This window comes from Mangifera indica, chromosome 11 (genome assembly GCF_011075055.1).
Source record: "Mangifera indica cultivar Alphonso chromosome 11, CATAS_Mindica_2.1, whole genome shotgun sequence".
NCBI lineage: Eukaryota > Viridiplantae > Streptophyta > Magnoliopsida > Sapindales > Anacardiaceae > Mangifera > Mangifera indica.
The window spans coordinates 2,640,097-2,652,723 of record NC_058147.1 but is presented as its reverse complement, the minus strand read 5'-3'; the positions used below and the strand labels follow the sequence as shown (position 1 = coordinate 2,652,723).

The 12,627-nt window shown below is 33.9% G+C and overlaps 2 protein-coding genes across 2 annotated transcripts; both read left to right on the top strand.

Moving 5' to 3' along the window:
• Window positions 1–391: 391 nt before the first annotated feature.
• On the top strand, window positions 392–1,678 carry LOC123229477 (protein MIZU-KUSSEI 1). Its single transcript, XM_044655307.1, has one exon. It carries the CDS (start codon window positions 786–788, stop codon window positions 1,485–1,487), a length of 702 nt encoding a protein of 233 aa, XP_044511242.1. The 5' UTR covers window positions 392–785; the 3' UTR covers window positions 1,488–1,678.
• A 4,401-nt stretch (window positions 1,679–6,079) lies between these two features.
• On the top strand, window positions 6,080–7,230 carry LOC123229188 (transcription factor MYB73-like). Its single transcript, XM_044654830.1, has one exon. It carries the CDS (start codon window positions 6,282–6,284, stop codon window positions 7,005–7,007), a length of 726 nt encoding a protein of 241 aa, XP_044510765.1. The 5' UTR covers window positions 6,080–6,281; the 3' UTR covers window positions 7,008–7,230.
• Window positions 7,231–12,627: the final 5,397 nt, after the last annotated feature.

The following is a 12,627-nucleotide window of genomic DNA, read 5'->3' as shown; positions in this document are numbered from 1 at the left end:
TGTTAATGGTACCAAGCGAATGCCGACACTGAATATTTCTTTCTAATTAGCCATGTCCAAGCAATGACCCCATCTTTGACACTGACCTGTTTTGGACCTTCTGCAGAAATGCTTGAAATTGCTTTTAAGCAACAACTAATTAGTTAAATTGTATTTGCTGAAAAATTGATGACTTGAATTGAAATCAAACAAGAACATTACAAAACAGCTGTTGATATTATCACAAATCCCTTCTCATTGTAGCCTTAATTGATTTCATGGTCTGACAAGGATAAAGTGAAGTAACTTGGAGGCAGAAGAAAAAGGACTCCGAGTGACAAGCAATCAAAGCAAATTTCCATGGATGAACAGGAGAAATGTTAAAGGAAAGATTATGTGCAGCTCAATAATTAGGGAGAGTTTGGAAAAGTATAAAGCAAGTGACGTTGATGCTCTATGTAATGATCAGAGAGGCACATGCAAAACCAAACATTACCAGAGTCCTTTTTTCATCTTTTAGAGTTTTTTCTTCCCTTCCCTTCCCCACAGCTTGTGGTCCGATTCTCTTACCTTATCACATTCAACCCCTTCTCTTTTTCATCACTAAACTTGGTCACATCAACTTTTAGTCCCAATCTCTTCAAAATTAAACCCAATTTGTGAATTAATTTTCTCTTCCCCACTTTAAAAAAGATTCCAGGGACAATCTAACCACCTTCCCTACTTCATTTCCTTTTCCTTCTATATTTATCTTCCACCAATTCAGTTTCTTGATTGTTCTTACGCTAAACTAAATTTCATCCAGGATGCCTCCAGTGCATTCTAGTCCATACTATCAAATGGACAATCCAGCAATCCTTTCTTTGCTCCGCCGTACTGCTACAGCCCATCAACATGAGAAGCGATCCAAGTCCACCGGCGGAGGTCTTTTGAAAATGTTCAAGCTTTTTCCTATGCTAACCTCTGGCTGCAAGATGGTTGCACTTCTGGGTAGACCACGGAAGCCTTTACTCAAGGACAATGCTACCACCGGTACTATATTTGGTTTTCGTAAAGGGAGAGTAAGTTTAGCTATACAGGAGGATCCTCATTGCCTGCCAATGTTTGTGATAGAGCTTCCTATGCTGACAAGCTCACTTCAGAAAGAAATGGCTTCTGATATTGTCAGAATCGCGTTGGAGAGTGAAACCAAGACTCATAAGAAGAAACTGTTAGAAGAATACGTTTGGGCTGTGTATTGTAATGGAAGAAAAGTAGGGTACTGTATCAGGAGGAAGACGATGTCCGACGACGAGCTTCATGTGATGCAACTTCTGCGAGGTGTATCGATGGGTGCAGGTGTTCTTCCAAGCTCGAATGAGAAGGAAACAGCAGATGGAGAATTGACGTACATGAGAGGAAGATTTGAAAGGGTGGTCGGATCCAAGGATTCCGAAGCTTTATATATGATAAACCCAGATGGTGCAGCAGGGCCAGAATTGAGTATTTTCTTTGTAAGAACTCATTAGAATTGACATGTACCATTCTAGGTTATATTGTGAATCAAAATTAATCTGTCAAGAGTGCCATTCAAAAAAAAAAATTGCTCCAGCTTTTCAGTCCCATGTTCATAAGGTTGAAGAGCCAATATCTCATGCATGTTTCTTTCAAAAAGATAATCCTTGTAAACCTGAAGTAAATCAACTTTGATCATTTAGCACTTGGAAGGAACTTATCAATGGATCTTTGCTTTAAGCTAAATTCAATCAAGGAGAAACCTGAAGTATTTTGTGACAATGAAACAAACAAAATCAACAGTAATTTTGATCATTTAGCTCTCGGAAGGACCATATCAATGAATCTTTTCTCTAAGCTAAATCAATCAAGGAGAAACCTTTCAATTAACCCCAAGGTCATGGTGGTTAAAGCAGTGGATGTGGACTCCATTCTGGAAGTCTGCCAAAAAGTATACAGTGAAGGAATCATAGAATATGGATATGATAAAGTATACAAAGATTATGCATATCATGAAACAATGTCGTCTCTCCAAATCAAAATCCCTGTCAGTTGTCGACACCTTAACTTTGGTTAATGAAAAGTCGCATTCAAAACAGGTGGATGGACATTGCAACAAGAGATCATTTTCATTTAGAAAATATATAAAGGCCAAAGGGAGGATGTACCTGAACCTACCATTTTCTTCCCACAACCCACGAAAAAACTCATCTTTATCTTTCCATTTCACCTATAGCCCGCTAACAGGAAGCTCCAATATCTTATTCCCACTTTAATCACCCAAATTTTAAGGCCAGGTTATGATTCATTTATTTAAAAGCCTGGAAAGCAAAGTCAAACCCGATTTGTCGACATTTACAAGTTATTCAAGCAACAGCTAGAAAATTTTGAAATTTTGAAATTTTGCTACGGAAGTAAGGATTCCTTCACCTCGAAACAACGAACGCACTAGCTTGGCAAGTATTACATATGCGTGGGAGACTTACTACCTCGTTTAAATATGAATTTACTCATTAGTTAGATTTCTTTGCGCATTGCACTCCCTGTAGATATGAGATTACAAGTTACATAAAATACAAAAGTACTGCAAGGAATATCCTGACGACAAATGATAGCCTAGCAGCCTTAAAATTCTATTTTTGAATCTTGATGTCCACTTAGGTGTAGTATATAATTAATATAGAAAAAATAAAACAAAACAGACTTTTAATGTTGTATGATCCGATGGCTGAAAAACTTATGCCATGATATGTTATTAGCAAATGTTGATACAATAAACGGTATCCTAAAAAAAATGCAATTTCAGACAATGATTCCTAAATAAAAATAATGGCTCACTTTTTGTGTTTATCTAAAATACATTATCGACTAGTTGTTTTATATCTTGTATTAGTCCTTCATATTTATATGTTAGGAAAGAGATGTTACATTCAAATAATATAATAGAAAAATGATGCTGAGATTTACCTTTTTTTAGAGTTCTTATTCAATTAGAGTATATGGTTTATTTATGTTTCTAGATAATTGACAAATATAACAATATAAGTAATTGTTAATATTGTGATTAGGGATGACAACAAAGAAGGGCAAAGTTGAATACTGTATTTCTCATCTTCGTCTCCATAGGAGATATCACTCCCGACTCTTGACCCGTTTCCATTACAAAGATAACAAGAATTTCTTATCCTCTCTTCATAAAGAGAAATCATTTTTTTATACCCTTTAAATATAACATAAATATATATTAAACAACAAAATTAAGTGAAACTAAATCAATCAACTATTTCAAATTTCACAAATAATATATGTTTATTATCTTAATATGTACAACAAAAAACATAAATAAATTTTAAAAACATAAATAATCTAAAACTATAAAGGTATATTAGTATATTAAGTAAAAATATTAATATAAAGAGATAAAGACAGGAAGGGGATATACGTATTTTCATACCTAACTCATCCCCTATTGTGGAGGTATTTTTTGTCACTATCCTCATCTATTTCTTCAATTCTATTGGAAAATTCTCTCTTTATTAGGACTAAAGTGGGTCGAGGTTTTAAATTCGAGTTGAAATTATCATTTCTAATTGAAATTAGTGGCTGAATAGTGAGTATAGCCTAGCAGAAATCGTACTTGCTAATTTGGATGAGAAGAAAGATATTCTGCAAACGAAAAACTACCGTTATAACAGTTAACACTCTCCATTCTCACTTCTCCCTTAACAAATGGATAAGTAAAACTGAAGGTGGACTCTATAATAGGAACAGCTTTGGCTGAAAATAGGCCCAAACTGAGATCTATAAGATGATCAAATTACAACAGCCCGGTATCACCTGGCCCTTAGAGTTTGATTTGGTATTTGGTCATTCAAGATTTCTCTTACCCCATAAACAGCCCAACATCTGCTGGCTCTTCCTTTCGTTATAACCTTTTTATATAAAAGAAGGTCAAGATATTGTCAGTTATGTTTTGAATTTTAGTTGATATGGGCAAAAATAATTACACGTGCTGGTACTTCAGCCTACCATTTTGATTTAAATTTGTTATTCCTTTTATTAGGAAATTACCATTTTCCTCATTATTTCAAAGAAAAACATTTAATTTGGTGGATTAAATACTTGTTGCTACGTAAGTAATTATTCTCTTACAAAAAGAGGAACCAACTGTTGACTTTTGTACAGAAGCGGACAAAAAACTACCCACGCGGTGTATTGGGCTAATTGTATTCAATCACTGGATTCGATCAAACCAAACAGACCGGCTATCGGGTTGGAAAGAAACAGTTTGGTCCCACTTGATCAAGTGGCTGAAATTCTTTTCATCACACCTAAATATTTATTAAATATCTCAATCAGACAGGGTCGTATACAGGCCCCACTATTCAACAACCAACGGATAATTATTGAGGTCCCGCTTTTTATTGGCTGCTGGAAATTTCATGAATCCAGTTCAAGTCGGTGAGTTAGGGTTCTCTCTCTCTCTCACTGCCAGCCAGCTGTAGTTTCAACTGCCCAACTGCTTCTCCCAAAAGTTACGTCACAGCTCTACAATGACACTCCAAATCCCATAAATACCGCCACGTGGGCGGCTACGATGCAATGATGTATCGATCCGTTCACATTACGCCACTGTAATCCCCCCAGGGTTTTGTTAAGCACGTGTTCCTCAATTACATCACCGCGGCTAAAAAGGTTAAAAAATGTAAATGTTATACGGGCAATAATTCAGTTTGTGAGAGTCACGCTCCGGAAAGAAGAGTGAGGGGAGTTGGTTTTATTAGATTAGAGTAGAAAGTCAAAGGGATTCAACTCGAATCACGTGAGATTCTTACAGGCTGGGGTGGGGCCATCCTACGTGGAAGACGTTGAAGCCATCTTGGTTTGTTTCAACAGGATTGTATAGAGACGGTTGATTGGAGCCGTTGATTCAAGTGAGTGAGGGTATGGATTGGACTACTTACAGCTGTTAAAGTAGTCAAAAAAGTAAAATGGCCCCACTTTCCGTTTTAAAACGATTGTTTTGTGTTAAACAGCTCTGCCTTTCCTGTCATGTTTTAAACGATCTTGATATTGTGTTAGTACGAGAATGATTTTATTAATTTTCTTTTCTCCACCAACATCCTCCACAATTCCAATCTTACCCCTCTCTACTGTTTATGAAAATTTATAGAATTTTCTTTTTCTATATGTACCTAAAAAAAATTTAAACAAAAAAATTGTCTTAGTATTTTATATTTTTAATAATAAGATATTAAATTTTATATATATATATATATATATATATATATTTTTTTTTTTTTTTACGCTGCTCCTGACAAAGGTTTCACCAATAATTAATCAATCAATAACCTGGTTATAAAATTAAGTAAATAAAAGAATTGTCTTAGCATTGTCAATCCAGTTTAACGTAATTTTAAATTTTTTTAAATTAAATTAAAAATAGTTTTAAAAAGTTTCAAATCAGGTTAAATTATTGTATGCTTAAACTAAACTGAAAATAAAATTATTAATAATACAATTTGAATCTATTATAAATAATTCATTTTTAAATATTTTGTATTATATAATAAATAATATTTAAATTATAGTTATATAAAATGTGAAATAACCATGTAAAATAAATATGAAATAAGTGATACATCTAGTTACTTATTTTTTTTTTCAAATATGATTTTATAAATACATTTAAAAAATATGATTTAAAGTGTGATTCAATTTAAAAATTGTATTCTAAATTATAAACTATCTTTAGAAAATTTATTAATTAAAACTAAATCATTTTATAAATTTAATCAAACTAAATCATAATTTTTGAAAGATTTGATTTGGTTTTACAGTTTAAACTTATGAATAGGAATTTGTATTGAATAATGAAGGATGAAATTGATCCGTCTATTATTATTCCTCAACTGATTGAAAAACAGTCCTGGTATTATTTGTCTTTATTATTTTTTTTTTTTCTAATTAAGCATACTATCTAAATGTAAAATGGACCTAAAATGGTAAATAAACAAGTGGATACAAAGTGGAATAAGTCTGCGACAAAATTGCGCGCAGAAAGAAAATCGCCGTAGATAATAATAACAATGGGGTGCACATCTAATAATCCGTTCTAGTTAGAACCCCTACCAACTTTACAAAAGCTAACTTCCTGGAAGTATCCCCCCATCCTCCACTGTGCGACGATTTAAGTTCATCTATCTTCTTTCGCCTCCATATATAAACAGAAACACCTCTTTGACTCGTACTTGCTTCATATTCAAACCCTTTGTTTTTTCTGCATCACTCTTAATTTCTCTCTTTTAATGGAAGCAATCAATATGTGTTCTTCTTCTACTTCATCCTCGGATTCTTCTTCTTCAGAATCATCTTTTTCTGGTAATAATAGAATACCAAGAGAAACCCACAAAGCTGAAAGAATTAAAGGTCCATGGAGTGCGGAAGAAGACCGTATTTTGACCCGTCTTGTTGAACGATATGGACCGAGAAACTGGTCTCTTATAAGCCGATACATTAAGGGAAGGTCGGGGAAATCTTGCAGGCTTAGATGGTGTAACCAGCTAAGCCCAAATGTTGAGCATAGGCCTTTCTCTCCGGCAGAAGACGAGACCATCTTGGCCGCCCATGCCCGGTTCGGAAACCGTTGGGCCACTATCGCACGGTTGCTCCCTGGTCGAACAGATAATGCGGTCAAGAATCACTGGAACTCCACGTTGAAGAGAAGAGCAAAAGAACAACAATTACAACAACAGCAACAGCCGCTAGAACAACAACAAATGGATTTTTTTGATAATGGAAATAATAACATAGGGCATGCAGCTTCAGGATCGGGTCAGCAGTGTATGGGATTGGAAGATGATTCATTGACTGCATTGACTTTGGGTCCTCCAGGGAGTAGTAGTGCTGCGGTGACCGAAAGGAGAACGGAGGGTTTTCCGGCGGGGTTCTGGGATGCGATGAGAGGTGTTATAGCAAGAGAAGTAAGAGATTACATGAGTTCAACGTTGTCTGAGACTTCAGGGTTCCATTAAAATGAGGAAGAGAAAGTCAATTGCTTATGTATTATCTGTTAATCTGGTGGTTTATTTCTGAAGAATTTAATGTTGATATAGTGATGTAATGTAATTTTCAAATCAGGAATGCCTGAGCTCGAGGCAATACAGCCTGTCTGTCAACAGAAGAAAAGAGAAGGCAAATTAACTACGATTTGTTAAGATCGTTTTAAATCTTGTTAATGGAGAATTAATTATGTAATGCCATGACTCTATGCACTGCATGCTTGGTTAATCTCTTGATTATTAACTTAATATCTTTCCATTACAGGAAAGTGGTCGCCCTGGCATCTGAGCTGGATATACAACCCAAAATATTATAAAAAATATATACGTTAATCTTGGGATACTACTAAAAGAATTTCTACTGTTTTATTGTTGAAATAAAATAAGGTTTAATATTTTGGGAAACTTCGCGCTTATATCGTGCGGTCAAAACTCCACCGCCTTGGATATTATTAGGCTGTGAACTATCAGTAAAAGTTTATTCTGTCAGATGAAATCCAAACTTCGTACGCTTCTGTTGGTGATACATGGTTAGGTTTTAAGCTGCGGCGTATAAAGGTTAAAAGCCTCATTAATTGGTCGTAGAAAATTGTCTAGAGAACATCTGACTTAATGTTACTGGGGTTGATAACTGGGGTGTTTGTTATGCTGGTAGGATTTCCCCCTGTAAAATTGTACTTTGAACTGGGGATGGCAACGGGAGGAACGGGGAATCCCCATCCCCATCTCCGTAGGGGATATCAATTTTCGTCTTTGTTACAGAGATAAAATTGATTCTCTGTCCCCTCTCTAAAAAAAAAAATCTCCTCTCCGTACCTGTAAAAAAAATATATTTTTTTTATCTTGTAAATATAATATAAATATATTAAATAATAAAATTAAACAAAATTAAAATTAATTTACTATTTCAAATATCATAAATATAATATATTAACTCTTTTAATATGCACAACAAAAACTTAAATAAATTTGAAAAACATAAATAATTTAAAACTATAAAAATATATTAGTATTTTAAATAAATATATTAATATAAAGGGGCGGGGAAGGGAAGGGTCGGGGTGGAGAGGGGACACATGTGTCCTCATCCCCGGCCCGTCCTCAATTACAGAGATTTTTTTCATCCCCTTCCCCGTTTCTATCGGGGATTCCCCTCCTCATTATAATTGGGGAGGGTCGAGACCTCTAAAATCGAGTCCAAATTGTCATCCCTACTTTGAACAGCACCAATTGTTGGGTAGCAGGTTTTTCAGGTCTCCTTGGCAGCTCGACCATTAACGCTTTCACATAGCCGTGTAGACAACTCATGTTTAGAGTATGTAGATAATTCATGTTCAAAGTACGTAAATAATTCACATCTACTGGACGAATATATCAACATAGCATGGGTTTATGTTCTTCAAGTTAAAAAAAAAAGTTTGAGCTAACCAATCTTGAGCTTGGGCAAGATATTCAAATTGAAGTGGATAACTGAGTATAATCATTATCTTATCGATCAAGTAAATTATGAGGCTAGATCAATACTTCTCTTATATATTAAATGCAAAGCAACTAACATGGTCAAACAATATATATTACATGTATTACAACCTCTTTCAACATGTAACAATCCTAAATCAAATGAATATACAAGTTTAGTGAAATCTCTACGCATCATGTACCCCTAGGTGGCTAACAACAACCTTTCATTTCAAGTATATAAACCAAAGAAAAAATATATCGAATGACTCTTTCAGATCATTTAGCTTTCACTCTAGGGGTTTATTGTTGTTTGACTCTCATCTTCCTAAGCCAAAACGAAAGACATTTTCTATATTCACTTTAAAAGCATCACCTTTTGTAATTTTTTTCAATAAACACACAATACAAAATAAATAAATACACTATAGTAGACATAGGTTTTACTAAAACAACTAAACTACTTAAAAAAACCTTTTTTGATGATTATATAAACACTCTCTGTAACATTAATTCTTATCACAACTATTATGTAATATCTCAAAATAATTCCGTAATTACACATGATCAATTTCCCATCTCATATTGAATATCTACAAATTAAATTTCATAAAACCAAAGAAAAACAATACACACATTCAGATCAACATTTCCAAATCAATGTGGACAGTGGAAAGAAGACATTGTGCACAATGGGTTGTTCAAACTTTACTATTTCATATTAAATATCACCACCATCATGCGTGAGCATAAATAACATGTGCAAAAATTATTCAGTATCAGATTTTATATGATCACACACAATATTACAAACGAATTCATGATCCTTCAACTTTTCCAAAGTAGAATTCATAAATGCAAATGAATGAGTAAAGAAACAGTATTAAGATTTAATGATGATTATTTTCGTTATAATGGGCAACACTAATCTTATAGATATATATAATATTTAAGGTCAAAATAAGGCCAAGAAGTCCAACGGGGTGGACCTCCATAATGAAAACGGAGAGCCAATGTTTCACTTTTCTTGAAAATGAAAAGGGAGGTGGGAAAGCAAAGCACGCGACACAGCTATATGCACCTTGTTTTCTTCTAATTGGATTTGGAACCAATTGTAAAAATACTCAGAGCTTTGTTCCACTTTATCGCAACACTTTCCGAAATTGCAGTATTTAATTTATGTTTTTGCATGTTTTAAATATGGCGCAGAGGCTCTTCCCTCTTGTGTCTTGTCTTCCTCAATCTTATAAAAATCCTGGAGGATGTCCACTGCACTCATTTCAAAGATTTTTATATTAATCTTCAATAACACGCATTGGAATTTAGTAACTGGCTACTGTGCATGCATGTGTATGATTTTGGAGAAGAAAGAAAGTTGAAGCTGTAGTTTTGATTTGCTGGGGAGACTTAATGTTGTAGATGAAACTATATATTTCCGAAAAACAAAAGGAGCATGCCAAAAACTATTGCTGGCGCCATGAGAGTAATGGGGAGGAGGTCTTTTCAGTCCCATCAATTTTTACCATGCAATGAATAAAGACAGGCAGCCATGGGAGTATGGTTAATTCTGAGTGCTATTTTTTGACAACTTATCTCTTGTTTATCATTCAAGTCATTTAGTGGTGGCCCATTCCATGACCAATATGCCACCAATTTCAAGCTCTCTTAGCTTTTTTCTTCTATCGAGAGTGGATTTGGAGTTAGAAGCTCACTGTCATTTTGAATTGTGAGTGTGAAACCGAGAAGAGAATGGGTACCCGACGTGTAAGGTTTTTTTTTTTTTTTTTTCTAAATTTTAAGGAAAGAAGAAATTTTATTTGAATATTTTCCTGTCTTCTAATATTGAGTTGATTACGTTAATTAAATAAATGAAGTCCATGGTCTAATTATTAATTCCACAATCATTATATTTTATTAGATAAATTAAGAGTAGAGGAGATAGTGATCAAATCGAACCAACTCTAACGAGGTCCATTAGACCCATGGGTTAGATCAGACTAAGACCCATACAATAGTTAATCAGGTACAAATCAGCACATAAATAGTATAAAACCTATAGTCTGACTCGATATATATAAAGTTGGGTTGAGTCTTATAATAATGGGTTGGCCTAGAATTTTTTAAGAAAATTACTTTTTAAAACCATTTTCCAATTAAAGAACAATATCTTAAATATTTTATTAATAATCTTTCATTTGTGGTAGAAGAATATTATGATTACATTATAAAAAATATTATAATATAATACAAATAAATTAATTTATATCTTGTTAAATATATTGATTGATAAAATTGAAATAAAAATAGAATTATTAAAACAGAAAATTATTATTTATGAATTCAAACAGTTTCAAAATAAGAATTAATAAGAGAAAATATGGTCGGGAATAACGAAAGATGGAGAGATTGAGACTTGCTTGTGTGAGATTTGAGAGAGAAGAATAAATTTTGTAAAAAGGAATGGGGGGTTGTTGGGTTTATATAATAATAGTAATAAGAAATAAAAAATCACCAATGGCTTCTGCCCTTAAATTACAAATTATATATATATATATATATATATATATATATATATATATATATATATATATACCGGTCGATCTAGCCCATTATAGTAACAGATCAGGTTTTATTGTGATGGGGATTTTCAGAGATTTTGAATCGAATCTCAGATCGATTTGACACAATTGAAGAGTTTGATTCTGATATTAGGTTTTAATACAATCCTCTAATTTCTTTTTTTTTTTTAATTTTAAAGGGAGAAGGACTATTTCCTACCTAACTTTTGATGCATTTTCAAAATGTCACCCACGACAAATAAAAATCTACTTTTTTCACCCATGAGCAAACTACCGTCTAATTTTTTAGTTAGGAATAAGGACAAAATCGTTATTTACTATTTAAAACCTTAAAAATTTAAAATTTTACTGTTTCCCCCCTCCAGGTTTTAAAAACTAATAACTAACCTATCCTCAAAGTTTGAAAAGTTTAGATTTCACCCCTGGCATTTGCTTCCTTCTCCGGCCACCACCGACGGTCGATGCATTCGATCGATCTCTCATCTCCGACTACAAAGGATGACGAAGGACGACCCTTCGTCGCCCAGATCTGGACGACGAAGCGTCGTCCAAATCTGGAAGAACAGACGAAGGACGACGCTTCGTCGTCGTGTCGTCCAGACGCGACGAGCGATGAAGAGAGACCTTCGTCGAGCGATCTCCTAGATCTGGACGACGAGCGACGAAGAGAGGTCTCTTCGTCGCATCGTGCGACGAAAAGATCTCTGTCTCTTTGTCACACCGTGCGACGTAGAGATCTCCGTCTCTTTGTCGCACCACCGTCGTCGTACCAGGAGAAGGAGGAGGCCGGTGACGACGCCGAAGAAGACGTTGGGAGATGAAGTTGAAGAATGGAGGTGAAATGCTAGTTTTGAAAGTTATGGGGGGGCTGTATTTTGAAAAATATAGAAACCCTAGGTTTGGGGGTGAAAATATTAGTTTTTAAAGTTTAAAAACTTTAGGTAAGGTGAAAATGTTAGTTTCTAAAACCTAAAGGGGGTGAATGGTAAAACCCTCACATCAATTTTGGGAGATTAAATTGAAGGGTACTTTTGTCATTTCATCTAACAAGGGTAAAATAGATATTTTACCCTTATGCAAACAGATATCATCCATTTTAACAGCTCATGGATGAGAAAAGTGAATTTTCATCTGTCATGGGTGGTATTTTGAAAGTGCATCAAAAGTTAGGTGGGAAATAGTCCTTCTCCCAATTTTAAATCCATTCTAGACAAATCTAACTACTTATTTACTCACAATGTAATGGGTTTCAACCTGGCACCGAAAGAGAATCCGATGACCAATTAATGCGCAGAATAGGAGACATTTTACAATATTATCCAAATAATTTACAATATTATCTAAATATTCTAACATCAATGTATTAAATATATATGGCCAAAGGATTTATTTCTATCCAAAGATTTTTTTTATTTAAATTTTTATCTATTAATTTTTAAAAACTCAAACATCTATCAATCTATTAACATTTTGAGTTAATATTAAAGAAAAAATTATTATTTAATAGAAATATTTTAAAAAACTAAAAATTTATCACATTCTCTCTTCAAGTTTAA